The 20,789-nt window shown below is 47.8% G+C and overlaps 1 protein-coding gene across 2 annotated transcripts in view; it reads left to right on the forward strand.

Moving 5' to 3' along the window:
• Positions 1 to 4,271, forward strand: part of LOC109425430 (muscle segmentation homeobox) — a 56,553-nt gene extending 52,282 nt beyond the window's left edge. The window contains exon 3 of one of the 2 annotated variants that reach the window (XM_062846126.1): positions 2,631 to 4,271. In XM_062846126.1, coding sequence (XP_062702110.1) covers positions 2,631 to 2,971 — 341 coding nt within the window. In that variant the 3' untranslated portion in view covers positions 2,972 to 4,271. The remainder of the gene's footprint in view (positions 1 to 2,630) is intronic. The other variant, XM_062846127.1, reaches the window with a different exon arrangement.
• Positions 4,272 to 20,789: the final 16,518 nt, after the last annotated feature.

The raw sequence follows: 20,789 nt of genomic DNA on the forward strand, positions 1-20,789 counted from the left end.
GTGCCCCAAAACGCGCTGAAGTCCCGTGAAGCTTTCTGAGACCCCTAAAAGTCCTTGAAACATTCTAAATCTTCCTTAAAAACCCTCCTGGAACTACGTAAAACACCTATGAAACCTGCTGAAGCTCTCCTCCCCAAACTCCCTTTGAACCTGGAATGCTCCACAGATCCCTTGAAATTCCCGGATACTCATTGAAACTCCTCTGAAAACCCTCTGAACCACCAGGAGACTTTCTCCTGAATCTCTTGAAAAGTCTCAATAGGTTGACGCCCTGTGAAATATACCTAGGCAGAACCCCTGCAACACTACCTTAGAAGCCCCTGAAACCCAAGATCTCCAAAAATGATCATGAACTGGCTCTGATAGCCCCTAGTAACCCCCGAATGCCCCCCCTCAAACGCCTTGGAAATACCATGGAACGCTGTAAGAAAACACCAACAACTCTTCTGAAACGGCCTAAAACGTCTGGATATCCCATTTAACCCCCTGACCATTGAAATAATTCCGTCCAGGAGGAACTCTCCCCTCCACGAAGCTTCTAGAAACTCTTTTGAGACATTTGAAACCCCTTAAGTGCCAACCTGGCACTCCTGGCGAAGAATCTTCCGAAAGTGTTCTAACATATTGTTATTCAGTCTACTCCTGATCCCACGATTTCGGATGATCGTTTCGATTCGATTCCAAATTGTTGAAAAGTTGAAGCCGACGAAGAAAATGTCAACAATCGTTTAAAACCATCAAACACTTTTCCTCTAAATACTTCTGCATCATGATACATAGGTACTTCGTAAAGCACTCATGACACTTCTGATGAGTACATTAATCGTCTAGTAAATGACGCTTCCAAAAGCGGCTGCGACCGCCTCCATAGCCCACCATCTGCTTCAGGCAAACGAAATTCCGCCGGAATCGATCCGGCAAACAGCTCTCTTAGCGCCCCTTCTGAGATACATTCACTTAGTGCCACAAGAACAAAGCACTGCGCCGGTGGCGGCGGCACTCTGGTGTTCCCCCGTCGGAAAAGTCGTTAATGTTATGACACGTTGTTTTGAGGTTAGTACGTTTGTACCACCGGCAATCCGTCGGTGCTCAATTTCGATCCAGCTGAAAAAAAAAAACGCCGGGAAAATTAATGAACTTGACACTGCTAAACGATGGAAAAACTTTAAAATCAACATAAATTTTCCTGATGCTGGCTGTGACACACACGGACCAGAATGATTTAGCACTAGTTTAGTAGAAATTGTTTCCCGAAAAGGAAACTCCGGCTCGAGTGAGCGAGAGCTCAAGCTATTCCACCTCATTAGTTAACTATGCCCAAATCTACTCCCGGCTTCCCCCTGGCGTTCTTCGGTTTTGGTTTTGTTCTTTGTGCTGCTGGCTGGCAGATCGGAACTCGGACTTGACAGCCTCGTTCGCTCGGTAGACGCAGCAGCTTCAACATCAACAACATGCGTAGCGTATGTAGTCACCGATATGTTTATTTTTAATTCTTCTGTTCGGTTTGTTCTTGGGCAGTTGGGACGGATGTACGTTTGCTAGAACCAAGAAAGTAGTATTGAAGCCGCAAATAAATGCGGCACGGTACTCAATCTTAACTATCTAAGATGTCGTCAAATTCTTCAATGCTTCATCCAATAATTTGAAATTCAGATTTCCCAGTTTCACTTTTATTTCCGGACTTCGGAAATTCCGAATTCTAAAATATTTTAGCTTAATCAGAAATGGCGGAAACACTGATTGTGTAACGACCAACTCGACGTCTCCGTAGATGAATAGACCCCGCGTTTTTTCTTCATCACAACTTCCTCGGCGCAGCAAAAAGAACCCTTGGAAGCGCAACGCTACTAATAGACTATTAGCTTAAATTGATACTGCCAAGTTGGCAGCGACGAAGTGCGGAGGAACCACAGTGCGACAGAGGCAGGCAGGGAACTCTTCGGGAGTTAATTGAAAGGAAAACTCTTGAGTCGGTAGGCACCTCGTCGTCGTCGTCGCTGCACATCGATGAACGGAGAAGAGCACCACCGCCACTTCAGGAGATGAGATCCGCTCTTCAAGTGAGAGGCTGGACTCGTTATAGGGGGCTAGGTGCGGCCAATAATGCGCTGGTTAAATAGCTGTTCGGATGAATGGCATCGGCGGCGCGGAGGGCACAAAAGGGAGTGCGAGAGGGAGTAAGTGACACAATAAATTATAACCTCAATCGGATCGCTTCTGTACTGAGCCAGCTGGGCTGAAGTAGGAGGACGAGGGATGTGGCGCAGAAGACAGACAGTCAGTGTAGCGTTTGTTAATTGAATAGATTGTTTACCGATGTGACATGTTTTGTTGTTGCGTTTTGTAATCGTGGCTTCTATTTTTGAACGTAAGAACAAAAGTGAGGAAACGGGCCTAAGGAATTTGGACAGTTTTGACACATGTTTGTGAGGTTGGAATGGTGGAGTACAACTCTTTCACTACGGAAGAATGTCGGGCATGATAAATCGTTTCGAAGATTCCTAATGATTCGTTGGGAAAACTGTTTTTAACGGGTAAACATAAGAACGCGAAATTTTTATTTTAAGACAAATTCATTGGTTTTATTTTTCAAACTTTACTAACTCTTCTCTCTTTTGTTCTTCTTCCAGATAACGAACCCCCACGCATCAAGTGCAACCTCCGGAAGCACAAACCAAACCGAAAGCCCCGGACCCCTTTTACTACCCAGCAGCTCCTGTCGCTGGAGAAGAAGTTCCGGGAAAAGCAGTACCTCAGTATAGCCGAGCGGGCCGAGTTCAGCTCGTCGCTCCGACTCACCGAAACCCAAGTCAAAATCTGGTTCCAGAACCGGCGGGCGAAAGCGAAACGACTCCAGGAGGCCGAGCTGGAAAAGATCAAAATGGCAGCCCTCGGACGAGCACCCGGCGCCCAGCTGTACATGGGCTACTTCCACCCGAGCCTGATGGGCGGGGCGATGCATTTAGGTTGAAGCCAACTCACACCCTGCCCTCCGCATCCTCATCAACAGTAGGACTGTCGTGTTCCAAAGCAAGCAACCATCCTGTTCTGTGAATATTAGCCTATAGGATCTCGCGTATTTTGTAAAAAGTATCTCGAACAACAAAACCAAATTATTACTATACAGCACTTTTCTCCTGCCCTACGGTTTACCTTCGGAGGAAAACGAGTCTCTCTCACCCTAAAACTAAAAAGAAAGGGTCTTTCAAATATGTAAATGAAGATATGTAGCAAAAGTTCCCACAAACCAGACTCGTTAGGGCTCAATCCACTCTATTTATTACCACTTCCACCCCAAAACTATTCATTTCTGCAGGCTTCAGTTGAAAACTCCCCGTTCTTCCTATCCAAAAAAGCAATTCAGACGCTCTCTCGTTGTTGTTTGCCTTCATCAAAATGCGAGCGCAAACTCCAAAAAATCATTCGGCGAGCGAGGCCATTCGCGCGAGTGCCAGCCTGTAAATATTAGTCCAATCAGCCAAAAAGAGGAGGAAAACGGTTCGAAAAACAATTAATTTCAGGCACTTGGCCCGTCCGTCACTTCGGGCCTCATATGAATCCGATGCTTTTGTAAATATTGACATTCACGAGATGAGCACCGCGAGTGAGGTTATTATCTGGCTTAATTATTGTCAAACATGCGGGAGACGCGTGAGAGTTGACACAGAAGAACTGAACGCCAGGCCCCACCAGAGATGGGCCAAGGAACTGAAACCCAAACCCAAAGCCGTGGGGACAAACTTGTATGTGTAAATAAAGTCTCTGTAAATCCTAATCGACGGAATAACCGAGGAAACCGTGCGCAGAATCGTTTTGTAAATATAGTTTGTAAGACAGGAAACGTTAGGAGCAAGAAGCAATTGCAGTTGTCGACTGTGCCACGTGTAATTTAAAACCGGAGTTTGATTTGTTGGAAGAATCAGATAAAGCAAATAATTACTGTACGTCTTCTAGGATAAGGCTAAACTTAATGAATACTGTATTGTAAATGAATGGAAGAAAGTCGAAAAAGCCGCAAAAGTTTATCGGTAGAAAAGAGACAAGAGACACAAAATGATTGAAATAAGATCAACTCTTGAAAGGTACAATAAAACAATGTCACAAATAATCGAAAAATGTGTAGAAGTCTTCGTCTTTTGAAAGAAATATACCTAGAGCGTATTGCGCTAGATATTGCGTCTCTGATTCGCCTACCGTCTACCCTCGTTGGTTTGACCTCATGTAATCTGAACACTTTTTAGTTTGAACCCCTCTAATCTGCACATCGTTCAAACTAAAAATGATTCAAATGATTCAAACTAATGGAACGGTGTGAAACGGATCGCAGAACCAAAACAAAACACCAAATCAGGTTGCCAGTAGTGTGTTTTTCGATGCTAACAGAGTTGTTGACGTTCAAATTAAAAATGAACCCCGTTGGTTTGTATGAGGCGTCGTTCAAACCAACGGGGGTAGACGGTATAGCTTTTTGAGTCGGGTGTTGTGAAGAAGCAGTCGATGCTAGCTAGTACTTTCGCGATCATTCATAAATGACGTAACATTTGCAAGAGAAGTGTTGGATGTCATAGCGTCTGTACAGACGAAGCAACTAACCTGAAACTTTTCAGTAAGGCTATGCTTAAGGGGCCTGTGTTCGTTTCCCGGTACGGTCCAGATTGCACGGATTTTTCTAGTTACCATGAGCGACTCACTTCCTTTTCGAGCACCGATTAACGTTGACAAGTGCGGTTTTGGATCTTCGCATTTTCGCTCGTTCAATCATGTTCCTTCATTCATTCAAGTGTTTTTTTTTTTTCTTCTAAACCATAGGGGGATAAATCTGCTCATCAGACACCCTAACAGGAAGGTTAGGGTAGTGTGGGGATGAGGCCGTCTTCTACAATGCCGGTAGAAGCCAGGACTACTCTCTCCTCGACCCACTAAAACACATTCCTATGGTCGCCAAACCCTACGTCTCTCCGGAACCACCAAGAAGGTATTGCTTCAGAGAGGGGCTAGTGCATATCGCACCCTCAAGGTTAGCTGCCGTAGCCTAGCAGCAACGAACATCGATGACTCGCACTGGAGAGTCCATCGCGATAGCATGCTGGCGCTTAGCCAGTTTCCCGAGTGGTCCTCGCCACTCCCTTTGTCCTCGGAAGGCGGGCAGGGTCAACCCCGCCCGCGCCCTACTGCTGAGCGGACATCAAGAACTGATGCCCACATGCAACCCGATCTGACCTGCTGAAGGCAAGGGTATCACTACCCTTCAGGCCTTATCAGCTGCATCCGTAGGTTGCAGACAGCAGGGTCTCACCTACCCCGACCCTTGCCGGGGACCCCTTTCCAACCACGGGCTCAGATCCAACCCAGTAGACTGACGCCACGACAGCACCGCTACCGGGACTTCCTCTCCGCGGCCACTTAATCGCTGTAAGGGTCGATCTCGACCGCAGGGCACCGGTATGACCTACGAAGCCGACTTCGAACCCCTGGACCACCTCTTGTACTGCATCTGGACTAGCCATTCTCCGAGTCCACGCGCCACCTCCTTTGTAGCTCCCAGACGATATGGGTGATAGCCGTTGAAACGGCATTCCAGCTAATCTCATCCCTACACATTCTCTGGACCAAGTTGTCCGGAGTTGTGTCCTCCCCGCATGTGGCAAGCATGCGGTCACGCATTGTGCGAAAACGCGGGCACACGAACAAAACGTGTTCCGCCGTTTCCTCTAAACCATTGCACACTGGGCATTCGGGAGAATCCGCATGCCCGAAACGGTGTAGATACTGTCGGAAGCAACCATGACCTGTAAGGACCTGTGTCAGGTGGAACGGTACGGTACGCGCTTGCAACCCTCAGACACATAAGCCTGTAAGTACTTTCCAGCTTCCGTCGGTAGCATTCAGTACTTAGCGCGGTACCCCACGCCGGGCCGCCATACCTAAGTATGGACGTAGCAACACTAGCCAGAAGCTTGCGCTTACTGGCGTACACCGCTGAGCTATTGGACATCATCCGGGACAGTGCCGCAATAGCTGTGGAGGCTCTTTTACAGGCATAATCGACGTGGCTACCGAAGGTAAGCTTATCGTCGATCATCACGCCCAAGTGCTTGACAGAGCGCTTCGACAGGATAGTGCAGTCTCCTACACTGATCTCCGTCTGCTGCGCCGACTGCATGTTGTTCACAACCGTCACCTCTGTCTTGTGGTGAGCCAGCTCCAGTTTTCTGGACCGCATCCACGCCTCCACAACCTTGATCGAGTGGTCGGTAGTCAACTTCACCTCCTCGATCGTTTCACCGTAGACTTCGAGCGTAATATCGTCGGCAAATCCGACAATCACCACTCCCACTGGGTACTCTAACCTCAACACCTCGTCGTACATGACATTCCATAACACCGGACCCAGGATGGAACCTTGCGGGACTTCTGAGGTTATGTGAAAGCACTTCCGACCCACCTCCGTGTCGTAAACTAGTACGCGATTCTGGAAGTAGCTTCCGAGAATCTTGTACAAGTACTCCGGTATCCCCAGACGCAAGAGCGCATCAGCAATAGCAGCCCAACTGGCGCTATTAAATGCATTCCTTACATCCAGAGTCACTACCCCGCAAAAGCGAATTCCCCTCCTCTTAGGCTCGAGTGCTTTCCCGGCGGTTTTTGTAACCGACAAGATAGCGTCTACGGTGGACCTCCCCTTCCGGAAGCCATACTGGTTGCTCGAGAGACCATTTACGCCCTCAGTGAACTTCAACATTCTATTGAGGATGATCTTTTCGAGCACCTTCCCCGCCGTGTCAATCAAGCATATTGGTCTATATGCCGACGGGTCTCCGGGTGGTTTCCCCGCCTTTGGCAATAGTACCAGGCTCTGCCTCTTCCAAGCGTCTGGGAAAACTCCCTCGTCCAGGCATTTCTGCATAGCAGACCTGAACATCTCGGGAGCTTCTGCAATAGCTACTTTTAAGGCCAGGTTCGGAACTCCGTCCGGACCTGGGGCCTTACCTACGCTAAGGGACTTAGCTATCCCCGCAAGTTCCACATCGGTGACCATTTCCTCATCGCCAGCCCCAGTCCCCGGCTGTCCTACGAAAGGAGGCCAAGGACTAGGATCATGACGCGGAAAAAGTCCTCCAATGATCCCCTCCAACATCTCTGGAGATTGCTCTGTAGGAGCCATCACACCTCTCGTCTTGGCCATAACGATCCTGTAGGCATCACCCCACGGGTTCGTATTGGCACTCTGACAGAGACCCTCAAAGCAGGCCTTTTTGCTTGCTCTTATCTCGGTCTTGAGCGCGGCTTTTGCAGCGGCGAACACCACCCGCCGTTCGTTTCGCTCTTCCTCTGATCGTGCTCGCTGCATCCGCCGCCTAGCCCGTAGGCAGGCGCGGCGCAGGTCCGCAATCGCGTCGGTCCACCAGTAAGCCGGTGGCCTCCCATTTCTAGGGTGGACTCTCCTAGGCATGGTCGCATCACAACCACGTGAGAGCACCGCTACCAGCTCGTCGCCGTCTAAACCGAGTAAGTTTCGCTCACGGCGGAGCGCTTCCCTAAATACCTCTTCGTCGAAGTATGATGTCTTCCACCTACGAGGGCTTGGCCTTGGCCTAGCCGCCTCTTCTTCTATCCGCTGACTGCTGTTGTTGTAGTCGATACTGTAGCGAACCGCCAGGTGGTCGCTGTGAGTGTAGCCATCATCTACTCTCCAGTTCGAACTACTTGTTAGGCCAGGACTACAAAAGGTCACGTCAATAATTGACTCCGCTCCGTTTCGACTATAGGTACTCTTGGTACCGACGTTAGCCAAGTCGACATCTAAGATGGCCAGTGTTTCTAGCAGGATCTGACCCCGCTGGTTCGTGAAACGGCTTCCCCATTCCACAGCCCAGGCATTGAAGTCACCCGCTATTACCACCGGCCTTCGCCCTGTTAGCACGGTCGTTAAGCGGTCCAGCATTTGCGTGAACCGCTCGATCGGCCACCGCGGAGGCGCATAACAGCTACAGAAGAAGACCCCGTTTACTTTGGCGACCACGAAGCCCTCATAGGTAGTAGACACCAACTCCTGCATGGGGTATTTACCCGTCGTCCATATCGCCGCCATTTTCCTGGTCCCATCCGAGGCCCAGTTGCCGTTGCCGGCGGGTACTCGGTATGGGTCCGAAATGATGGCGATATCCGTCTCCCACTCAGAAACCGCCTGACAAAGCAGTTGCTGAGCCGCATCACAGTGGTTCAGGTTCAGCTGCGTTACCTGCACTGTGATTTGTTGTTCACTGCGGCTTTCTTGAAGGCCGGGCACCCTGGACCACCCATCGCATGTCTGTTTTTCGAGGTTTTCCCGGTACAGACCATGCAGATGGGCGGACTCGTGCAGCTTTGGGCCTTATGACCTTCAGCGCCGCATCGCCTACACAGTTTGCGCCTGTCGGGGCCTTTGCAGTCCCACGACTTGTGTCCTGGTTCCAGACACCTGAAGCAAACCTCAGGTGGCTCGTGGAATGTCAGGTGACAAACACACCAGCCCACCTTAATACTCCCTACTTTAACGGACTTTTTAACATCCGCCACAGGTAGCTGAACCAGAGCTATCTGTGTCCCTGCTGGCCCCTTCCGCAGCCTGACGGCTGTGGCGGCCACCTGAACATCGCACTGTTGCCGCAGTGCCGTGACGAGCTCTTCCGCTTCGGTGATCTCGTCTAGGTCTTTGACCTTCAGAGTCGCCTCATGCGTAAGAGCCCTCACCTCCACTCCATCTCCAAGGACCTCTTCTGCCAGCCTCTTGTAGGCGGCGCCCTTGTGATCCTTCTGGCGCTTAAGCTCCAGGATCATTTCGCCCGTACGAGTACGTCTGATACTGCGTACGTCGGCTCCCAGACCCTCGAGCTTGGCGTCGCACCTCATCGCCTTCAAGACGTCCGAGTATTTCGACTGTTCGGTCTTGATGACGATAGCGTCACCTTTTTCGCGCCTGGCACCTGCCTTCCTACGCCTTGGCTTGGCGACCTGCGCTTCTACCTGCGGATTCCCCTTCTTCTTCCTCTTCCGCTCTATCTTTGTCCAAGGAGGGTCCTCTCCTTGGATCGCCCTGCTCTGTGGCTGCTGAGGGCCCACCATTGGTCGCAACCCCTTGTTCCCATCATTCCGGGACGGGCCGGCCTTTTCAGGCCCACCCTTCCCAGCTTTCCGGGAACCCTGGCTGGGGTCCGACTTTCCAGCGTTACCACCGGCTTTCGGGGTTATTATACGCCTGGCCTTGCGGGCGCCGCCAGACAGCTCCTCACCTGACGGCTGCCTCGCCCGCTTCTGCGAATGCTTGTCGCTTTTGTCGCGAGCATTCGCTTCCACTCTCTTCGGACTACCCGCGAAGGAGAAGGCCTCCGTTTGCGTAAACTTAGACGCTTTCTCCTTTGCGGGTTCCGCCGCTGCTGCAGCCAGCAACGCAACCGCGTGCTCCTGCTTGGCATTATCGACAGACGCCCTAAGCCGAAGCAAGGCCGTTTTCAGGTCCTTGCTTATATTCGACTTGGTTGTCGCAAAGTCGATAATTTTGCCGAGCTGCTGCTCAGCCACCTCAAATGCGGGCCGTCCTTTTTTCTGCAACTTGGCTGATGGCCCTCAGCAACCATGCTCCGTCCATGACCTCCGCCGGCTGGCTTGCCGTGGAGTGGACAGGAGCTCCCACGCTTGAGCTGCGTAAGCAGCTTCCAGCACCTGACTCCTCGCTTCTCCTTGTAGGAGACCTCATCAACCCGCTTCTTGCGAAGGGGTTGATCGCACCGCTACTTCCACCTAAATTATTTGATTTTGAATTCTTGCTCATTGTTCCCACGAGTTGCACGAGAAATAATGTCCACCACGCCAGAGCTCTGCATTAACGCGGTAAGGGACAGCATACTGTGGGAGGTGCCCAGGTACCCCACAGGCTCCGTTAAAGATCGAGCATCTTTTTCACCCCCTCGATCACTCATTCCTCGGCACGGGTCGCTTGACACCTTGAATTGGGGTTAGTAGTCCTATTCTTAGCCGGCAACTACGCGGCTGACTCGCAAGCGGGGGGTGCGTCAGGCCCCAGGACATCCGTCCCTGCTGCCCCCATTCATTCAAGTGTAGGTACAGCCAAGTGATCTTCTGCTTAACCTTCCGTAACTCGCGCGGTTGACTACCTGCGTCAGCACCACGCTAATGCTGAGTACAAAAAGCGGGATTTTTTCATCGTGTTGTACAAAATACAACAGCGCGATCGCTCGAGGGTTAACATGATTAATTGTTGTACCAGTTGCCAGTTCCTCAACGAAGGATCTTTTAACCACGGTTCCTTCATGTCCACGTGATCACACACTTGACCACTTCTCACTCACTTGGAAAGAGTTACACTCACTTGCTATTTTCTCAGCGCAGAAGCATGCTACATATCAAAAAACAATTCATGCAATCGGAAAGTGAAATTCATGATTTTCTTAGGTTTCGGGGCTCTCTGACGATTTCTTTCCTTAATTTCCCACTGTGAGCGCCGTGTAAAATTTACACATTTACATTTCTGGATTTAGCATTCGAACGAGTGATTCATTCTCCACATACTCGCATCAAGAGTAGGCATGAGGGTCCGTCACCTTGTCGCAGTCCCCGGCGAGATGTGAATGAACTGGATAGATCACCCGAAACCCTTACGCAGTTTTGCATACCGTCCATCGCTGCTTTAATCAGTGTAGTCAGCTTTCCAGGAAGGCCGTTTTTGTCCATGATTCTTCATAGCTCGGCGCGATCGATACTGTCGTATGCCGCTTTGAAGTCGATAAACAGATGATGCGTTGTGACCTGGTATTCACGGCATTTCTGGAGGAATTGCCGTACGGTGAAGATCTGGTCCGTTATCGACCGGCCATCGATGAAGCCTTGATAACTTCCAACGAACTCATTCGTTTCAGGTGACAGACGACGGAAGATGATCTGGGATAGTACTTTGTAGGCACTATTCAAAATAGTGCTCGCTCTGATGATCTCACATTCCAAATAGTCGCCTTTCTTTTGAATGGGGTAAATTATCTCTTCCTTCCTTCCACTCCTCCGTTAGATGTTCGGTCAACCGATGTAGACAAGTGGGCAATTTTTCTGGACCCATCTTGATGACTGAGCTGCGATGCCATCCTTAGCAGTCGCTTTGTTGGTTTGAGTGCCATCCTTAACTTCCCTCAGCGTGAGAGTTGGTTTATTTCCGTCCTCCGCAGCACTGGCGTCGTCGTTTCCTCCGTTTCAAAAAGACAGAGACACGTCCAATGCTTCTAAAGAAATATTCGCTCTTTGAAGGAAATACGACGCTAGATAACGGACTAGCAAACACCGCCCAGTGGCACAGCCTAAAACTGTTCCTGACTGCTGCGGCGGGAATCGAACCCGCGCTGCTCAGCACGATGCGACTAAATGCTTGGTGACACTAGCCGCACGAGTGCTGATCGAAGTGCTGCTTCCACTGTTCGATCACCCTACGTCCGTCCATCAAGAGGCCTCCGACCTTATCCCTGCATATTTCGGCTCGCGGCACGAAGCCCTTGCGGGATGCGTTGAGCTTCTGGTAGAACTTCCGTGTTTCTTGGAAATGGCAGAGCAGTTCCATTTCTTCACACTCCGCTTCTTCCAGGCGGCGCTTTTTCTCCCGAAAGAGGCGGGTCTGGTGTTTCCGCTTCTGTTTATAACGTTCCACGTTCTGTCGAGTCCGTTGCTGCAGTATTACCACCCTCGCTGCGTTCTTCTCCTCCAAAACCGTTCTGCACTCTTCATCGAACCATTCGTTCCGTCTATTCCGTTCCACGTACCCGATGGTGCTCTCTGCTGCGTCGTTGAATGCTGCTTTCACTGTACTAGAGGGGCCTCATCGAGCTCGCCCTCGTCTGGCAATGCGGCTTCGAGATTCTGCGCGTATATGCTGAGGCGACATGTGATTGTTTTAGTCGCTCTAGGTTGTACCGTGGAGGTAGCTGATACCGTACATTGTTGATGACGAAGAGTTTTGGGCGCAGTTTGATCATCACTAGGTGGTGGTCGAAGTCGATGTTGGCGCTACGATAGGTCCTGGCATCGATGATGTCGGAGAAGTGCCGCCCGTCAAGAAGAACGTGGTCGATTTGCGATTCCGTCTGCTGTGGTGATCTCCAGGTGTAAAGATAAGGGAGGCGGTGTTGGAAAAAGGTGCTACGTATGGTCATATTTTTGGAGGCGGCGAAATCAATAAGTCGTAGGCCGTTTCCGTTCGTCTGTTGGTGGGCGCTGAAATTTCCAATCATCGGTCTGAATTCCTCCACCTGGCTTACTTGAGCGTTTAGATCTTCTATGATGACCTTAACGTCGTGGTTTGGGCAGCGGTCGTACTTGCGTTCGAGCTGCGCGATAAAGGATTTTCCGTTACAATGTTTTTTTAACGGCTGACTCGTTGTGCCAAACGCCAGCCCCTACTTTCCGGAGGACCATAGTGCACAGTAGACCATGGATTCCTTCTCTGGCACTCAGACGTTGATCAGCCGCCCCTAACATGGGGATCAGACGCTGTTGTGAGCCGCTCCTCCTAGTGAACAGACACTCAGGTTTTCAGAAGCAACCCCTCCCCCTTTCCCTGTCAGCCTACGACCAAAGCTCCCACCGGGGTTGGTTACCGAACCCACACTCCCAGGTTTTCGGAATGGCCAGAGGACTGACACATCTAACTGCACGGCCACGAAGCCCACAGTATTTTTTCAGGTTTTCAAGAACTCCCCAGTCAACACATGATCGCATATGATGATGAAAAGGATGCAAAAGTGGGGGCGCATATAACCTCCACTTTATCATCTTATTCAACATCATATAATACTTTGTGTTAGCTTTGTTGTTCTTCCATGTAATCCATCAGATACTCGGCTAGAGATTATGTAAGTGTAGGGATTTTTCTTACGAAAGCTTCCAGGGTTTCATTCAAAATTTTTGCCAGGGATGTCATCAGATTGTTTAGTATTTTTTTTCAAAAAATCTTGCGGGTATTTTTTAGTAATGCGTACAAATATTTTTTTACGATCGCTTCCATAAATTTTATCAAGAATTGCTCCAGAAATTCATTCATGGTTTTGTTTTTTAGGTATTTATCTAGACATTCTTCCAAGGATTCCTTAAAACTCGTTTACGAATTCCTCCGGGTATATTTCAAAAATATCCTCCACGAATTTTGGTAAGAGATTTCTCCTGGATTTTTTATAAACATTAATTAACGAATTCTTATGGGAATGTCACTAAGTTCCTTTCATTTATTTAGTATTACATCAAATTCAAGATAAAACTGAATCAACAATATTTCTCCATAATACACGGTTCGTGGCTGCCGCTCTCCATCCTCGGTCGCGCCCGATGCTCGCCAAGTCACGCTCCGCCTGGTCCGCCCATCGTGCTGTCTGCGCTCCACGCCTTCTTGTGCCAACCGGATCAGTTGCAAACACCAGCTTTGCAGGGTTGTTGTCCGGCATTCTTGCAACATGCCCTGCCCACCGTATCCTTCCAGCTTTGGCCACCTTCTGGATGCTGGGTTCGCCGTAAAGTGCAGCGAGCTCGTGGTTCATCTTTCTCCTCCACACACCGTTCTCCTGCACACCGCCGAAGATCGTCCTTAGCACGCGTCGCTCGAAAACTCCGAGTGCTTGCAGGTCCTCCTCGAGCATGGTCCATGTCTCGTGCCCGTAGAGGATCACCGGTCTTATTAGCGTTTTGTACATGGTGCATTTGGTGCGTGGGTGAATCTTTTTCGACCGCAGTTTCTTCTGGAGCCCGTAGTAGGCCCGACTTCCGCTGATGATGCGCCTCCATGTACTTTGTTTTTGATTGAACTGTTGTGGCTTTCTCAGTCTAAGAGCATTGAGGCATTCACCACCAGTCCGACCTTTGCTGCTTCGCGTTTCAGGCGGGTGTACAGCTCTGCCACTGTTCCAAATGTTCTGGCAATAATGTCCATGTCGTCCGCAAAGCACACAAATTGTCTGGAGTTTGTGAAAATCGTTCTCCGGCTGTTGAGCCCGGCTCGTCACATCACACCTTCCAGAGCGATGTTGAAGAGTAGGCATGAAAGTCCATCACCTTGTCGCAGTCCCCGGCGAGATTCGAATGAACTAGATAGTTCACCCGAAACCCTTACGCAGTTTTGCACACCGTCCATCGTTGCTTTCATCAGTCTAGTCAGCTTCCCAGGAAAGCCGTTTTCGTCCATGATTCTCCATAGCTCTGCGCGGTCGATACTGTTGTATGCCGCTTTGAAGTCGATGAACAGGTGATGCGTTGGGACCTGCTATTCACGGCATTTCTGGAGGATTTGCCGTACGGTAAAGACCTGGTCCGTTGTCGACCGGCCGTCAATGAAGCCGGCTTGATAACTTCCCACGAACTCATTTGTTTTAGGTGACAGACGACGGAAGATGATCTGGGATAGCACTTTGTAGGCAGCATTCAAAATAGTGATCGCCCTGAAGTTCTCACATTCCAAATGGTCGCCTTTCTTGTGAATGGGGCAGATTACCCCTTCCTTCCACTCTTCCGGTAGCTGTTCGGTTTCCCAGATCCTGACTATCAGCCGATGCAGACAGGTGGCCAACTTTTCTGGGCCCATCTTGATGAGTTCAGCTGCGATACAATCCTTACCAGCTGCTTTGTTGGTTTTGAGCTGGTGAATGGCATCCTTAACCTCCCTCAGCGTGGGAGTTGGTTCATTTCCGTCCTCCACTGCACTGGCGTCGTCGTTTCCTCCGTTGCCGTGGGCTCCCGTGCCTACGTTCTCCACGCCGTTCAGGTGCTGATCGAAGTGCTGCTTCCACCTTTCGATCACCTCACGTCCGTCCGTCAAGAGCCCTCCGTCTTTATCCCTGTATATTTCAGCTCGCGGCACGAAGCCGTTGCGGGATGCGTTGAGCTTCTGATAGAACTTCCGTGTTTCTTGGGAACGGCACAGCAGTTCCATTTCTTCACACTCCGCTTCTTCCAGGCGGCGCTTTTTCTCCCGAAAGGACGGGTCTGCTGTTTCCGCTTCTGTTTATAACGTTCCACGTTCTGTCGAGTCCCTTGCTGCAGCATTACCGCCCTCGCTGCATTCTTCTCCTCCAAAACCGTTCTGCAGTCTTTGTCGAACCATTCGTTCCGTCGATTTCGTTCCACGTACCCGATGGTGCTCTCGGCTGCGTCGTTGATGGCTGCCTTCGCTGTATTCCAGCAGTCCTCTAGAGGGGCCTCATCGAGCTCGTCCTCGTCTGGCAACGTGGCCTCGAGATTCTGCGCGTATGCTGAGGCGACATCCTGTTGCTTCAGTTGCTCTAGGTTGTACCGTGGCGGTCGCCGGTATCGTACATTGTTAATGACGGAGAGTTTTGGGCGCAGTTTGACCATCACCAGATAGTGGTTGGAGTCGATGTTGGCGCCACGATAGGTCCTGACGTCGATAATGTCAGAGAAGTGCCGTCCGTCAATCAGAACGTGGTCGATTTTACGATTCCGTCTGCTGTGGTGATCTCCAGGTGTAACGATACGGGAGGCTGTGTTGGAAAAAGGTGCTACGTATGGCCATATTTTGGAGGCGGCGAAGTCAATGAGTCGTAGGCTGTTTTCGTTCGTCTGCTGGTGGGCGCTGAGCTTACCAATCGTCGGTCTGAATTCCTCCTCCTGGCCTACCTGAGCGTTCAAATCACCTATGATGATCTTGACGTCGTGGTTTGGGCAGCGATCGCACTCGCGTTCGAGCTGCGCGTAAAATGCGTCCTTGTCATCATCAATACTTCCGGAGTGTGGGCTGTGCACGTATATTATGCTAAAGTTAAAGAATCGGCCTTTGATCCTCAACCTGCACATTCTTTCGTCGATCGGCCACCAACCGATCACGCGCCTCTGCATATCACCCATCACTATGAAAGCTGTTCCCAGCTCGCGTGTGTTGCCGCAGCTCTGGTAGATGGTATGATTACCTCTTAACATTCGCACCATGGATCCTGTCCAACACACCTCCTGCTGCGCTACGATGCCGAACCCGCGGTCCTTCAGTAGATCGGCGAGTATGCGGGTGCTCCCAATGGAGTTGAGAGATCGGCAGTTCCACGTACCAGTTCCAATCGCAAGTCCTTTTTGTTCGCTGGGGTCGTTGCCGTTGGTCTCGGTTTGTATTATTCTGTTGCTGATTTTCCGTTACAATGGTTTTTTACGGCTGGCTCGTAAGGCCTGACACCAACCCCCTACTTTCCGGAGGACCATAGTGCACAGTTGAGCTTAGAGTCCTTCCCTGGCACTCGGACGTAGATCAGCCGCCCCTAACATGGGGATTAGACGCTGTTGTGAGCCACTCCTCCTGGAAAACAGACGCTCAGGTTTGCTGAAGCAAACCCCCCCTTCCCTGTCAGCCTACGACCAAAGTTACCACCGGGGTTGGTTACCCGATCTTCCCTAAGGTTGCTCATAGTTTCCGGCCGGTACCGCGTGGAGGTAGGGATAGGCATTGCTGGGCAGAGGCTAGTGGATCACAATAGGATCTGAATTGCGCAGCATACCCAGCCTTTACCGTGCCAATCTCACTAAGTGGTTTTCCTCAATATCCGTAGACAAGATTTTTTCTGGGATTTCAACATTATAATTAATGACAGAAGATTTACAAAAAAACTCCAAGAAGAAATTCCTTTTCAAACTTCTTTAGGAATTTCTGCAGAAATATCTTCTGTAGACTTCAGTAGTTTAAGGATTTCTCTATGAATGTCATCAAGGGATTTCTTCAGTAATTTTCGCACGGATTTTTTTTTTAAATAATTCGTCTAGATTTTTCGGAAATTCTTCCAATGAATGTAAAGGGGATATTTCGTCAGGGGTGACTGAAGAAATTTCTAAATATTTTCTTTTTTTCAATGTAAAGAAAGAATTTTTGAAATAATTTCTTGAAAAATAACTAACATCTCTGAAGCAATTTTTGAAGCCCTAGAGCCTACAGGAAATTTCGGATAAGAATTTATTAGCAGAAATTGAAAACTAAACTGGAAGAATTTTTAAAGTAACGACCAAAAGAAAGTCCTAAGAAAAATTTATTTTAAGGAATATCTGAAGGAATACCTGGGAAACTGGAGAATGCTGGAAATTTCGAAGGATTTCTTGAGGCTATCTTTTTTGTGGTCATAAGAAGAGTTCTTGAAATAATTCCTGAAAAAAAATCGTCAAAATAACTCACCCAAGAGTTTCATCAGCATAACTTTTTGGGCAGTTTGAGAAATTATTGGAGAAATTTCAGAAGCACTTTTCTAGCAACTCTTTAGTCATTGGTTCATAAACTTGCTGGTCCTTTGAGCTTATTTAATACTAAAGAAAGATTGTCCGTATTTGAAAAAATCATGCAAATAATGTGCATAAAATTTAATATTTAAGTTTTTCCTTAGGTGCGTACCAGTACATAGGGCGTTGGAATTTGAAAACCTTGAGTAACCAGCTCTGATTTTACCATGACAGTACTGCTCTAAAATGAGTTTTAGAAATATCTTTAGAACAGACGCTTAAGTTAAAATACACAGAAATAAAAACCAAAACCAAAAAAGCCGTACGATTTTGTGCACTTCTACCTAAAGCAATCCTGAACATGTCCTGGCAAACATCTTCCAAAAAATATCTCAAAAATCTACGAAAAAATCTCGTGAAAATAGTTTTATTGGAACCCCTGATTTTCTTGTGTTCAAACCTTTCGCACAAGGTTACGAGCCGATTTTATGAATGAAATTTTGACAAGAGCATGATTCCGAACCCGTGAAAATCAATATCATCATCACCATTGTTGTCACTTCGTAAAATGGCTCATAGAAAAGAAATCTGGCGTTTGAATTGAATAGGTCGTAATTTTGTTGTGATTCCTATGCAGGTTCGTTCATTCAAATCGAAAGTCACGACCTTCTCAAAAAGTGACGAAAGTGACGACATTCTCAAAAATGTTTGAAGTCCCATACAAATAGTGTGCCATAGGAGGAGGGGGGAGGGGTGTTAAAAATGGGCATTTTTTACTTTCTTTACGTTAATTTTATAATTGCTTTTCTTCACTTCAACTGCATAGTTGCTACACTTAAAACTAACTGTTCCACTTGAAGCCAGGATCTCAATCAGCCAGCTAATAAAATATCTATTTAGTCGCAGCTACGGCTGCCATTCCCATGCTGTAGGACGGATAAATCTCGCGTGTTTCCCAGAATTAATTAAATCAAATTAAGGCCCGAGTGAATGCGTGTAATGGTAATTATATTTCACATAATTAGCAATAAAAAACGACAGCACGCAGTTTGCAACCGAGCCAACACACAACTGGCATGATTGTGTTGGTAACCTAGCGTGGATCGAAAAGGAAACCCAGAAGGAGATGGAGGGGGATTGATGCGTGCCATATTGGACACCATATACCAACAATATGGGACAGATTTCCGAGAAATTCAACGGTTGCTGGCTCCAGCAGTGGTACCACCAGCACGCCGAGCAACTTGTTGGTACCCCGACGCCGACTAGCTGCTGCCGAAAGAGGCGTCATTTGGTACGGAATAAAAGGGTTAAAACGAGCTGGCTACAGAACAAGATCCTAATCAATGAACAGCCGTAAGTCTCGCTGTCTGGTTTCTCAGCAATCGTCGAACTACTCTGAACGACAGATTCGGCTACTGGTCTGCAGCCAGCCAGCGTTCGCGTGTGCCTTCGCCTTGCAGTCCTCTAGAGCAGAAGCAAGAGGATGTCGCATCAGGAGATGAACCGAATCCGAGAATCCAAGCAGCAGACAACTGATGGCTGGATGATGTTGAGCGTTTAATTGATTAGAAGTTGAGATTAGAGCTCCTCTCGTCTACTGGTTTGTCTGATGACGGCGTGTGGTTGTAGCGCTCCGTGAAGGAGCAGAGGAGCGTTCGGTTCGGGGTCAACCCAAAGGTTTATTTATACAAATACAAATTAACCGGGCAAGAGAGATGAGATAAAAAGGAAATTAATATCACACACAGCAAACCGATGATGACGATGTGGGGACTCAAGAGCCGACCTTGCTTGTCGAGATCGGTGACGACAGCTTAGACAAGTCTCTGTCCAGATGATGTGATCGTTGCGGCACATGTTAGGATTTTTGAGACAGCAGATGGCCCACCACACCACCACCGGTTGATACTGATCTGACGGTTATTGATAGGTTTATGCGTAACGATTTTGATTATTATATAAAAGAAAAAAAAATATTTGAAATGGCTCAACTTATTACAATGTTGAGGATATGTAAAACAGTCGCTTGTTTCGTTTATTGTTTGGCATTAAATGGTGGAGCAAGCAAAGTATCAAGAATAGAAAAACCCGTACGAAGAGAGGCGAGAAGGTTTGGTAAAAAATATCCAGTTTTAGCGTGATGTACAGCTCCCAAAATGTATTATTCAATATCAGAGCTTTTCGCATTGAGGTATTTTTCTGTCGTGATGCTAATTAGTCGATGAAAGGTGTCAATTTAAAAAAAGAAAATAGCTCTACGAAAACATGTTAAATTTTGATCCGCAAGATCTCCCGCATACATAGAGTAAGGTGGGGCAAAAGTTCGACCCAAGCTGAAAATTCAACCTTTTTCAAAAAATCAAAGAAGATAAAAATAAATAAATATCGTGTGATGATTCTACCATCCATCAGCTAAAATTTTGCTGAACAAAGTTACGCCAAATGTCTTTTCAACTTTGAGTTACAACACTTTTTGTAAGTGTGTGTTTTATTCGAACTCTTGCCCCACCACTGCACTGGGGCAAAAGTTCGAATCTTGTGTTTCTGGAATTTCTCTAACCGTAGCACACTATTTTGACACTTTGGTAATAGGAATACATGAAACCACTTAATATTTGATGTTGGAACTGGAATACACTTTAAAATTCGATCTGGATTTTACCCAAATCAGGGTTAAATTTACTACACCAAAAATTAGTAGTTTTCCGCCAAATTCAGATAAAACAACATTTTTTCAACTTTAATAGAATTTTCTCACTAATTCCATCACTCTTAGAGATAATATGTACATTTTGCAGAATTTTAGGTTTATACCTAAAGTTGCCACATGACTCGAACCTTTGCCCCACTATGTGTAAAATATGATTTCCAAATCTTTTTTGCAAAATATTATACATGTTAAAGCATCTTCAAAATATACCTAGTTACGCCCCAAAATAAAATATCGTATTCGATTTCATTACAATTCCATCCTATGCGTTGGAAGGACCATCTCATGTTACAATTGTTTGATCAAAAACCAACATTTTGTCATAACTTTTCGAAATATTGATCAATTTTCATATTTTTTGGAGTGAAAGACTCTTTTCCAAAAAGGGTTCGAACAACCTTGACACCCAAACATCAAAAATTTATGTGATTGGATAGACAATCTTGTATAAATTAGTTCATTTTATGCACAATTGGTCTCCTAGTTTCGATTGCAGATTTAACAATATGATGACGGTCTCATTAAACAGTTTAAGAAATACTTACTTCTGCCATTTTGTATGGTATAAAGAATGTGTAGGGTTTGTACTGGCATGCACTCTCTATGTTTACATTGAATGTGTAGATGGTGCGAATTGAGCAATTATGAGTGAGCGTGTAGAGTGACAGTTGCGAGAAAGTGGAGCGTCGGCGGACGACGGACAGCGAACCTGTGGGAAGTCTGGTGAATCCGAACGACCGGAGAAAGCTTCTGAACTGGAGAGCTGGAGTTTGCTGTTGCGAGAGTTGCTTCCGGAAGTGGACCCTACAATTGGCGACGAGGATGGGAAGGAAGACCTCGTATACGG

The sequence above is a fragment of the Aedes albopictus genome, chromosome 1 (genome assembly GCF_035046485.1).
Source record: "Aedes albopictus strain Foshan chromosome 1, AalbF5, whole genome shotgun sequence".
Classification (NCBI taxonomy): Eukaryota; Metazoa; Arthropoda; class Insecta; order Diptera; family Culicidae; genus Aedes; species Aedes albopictus.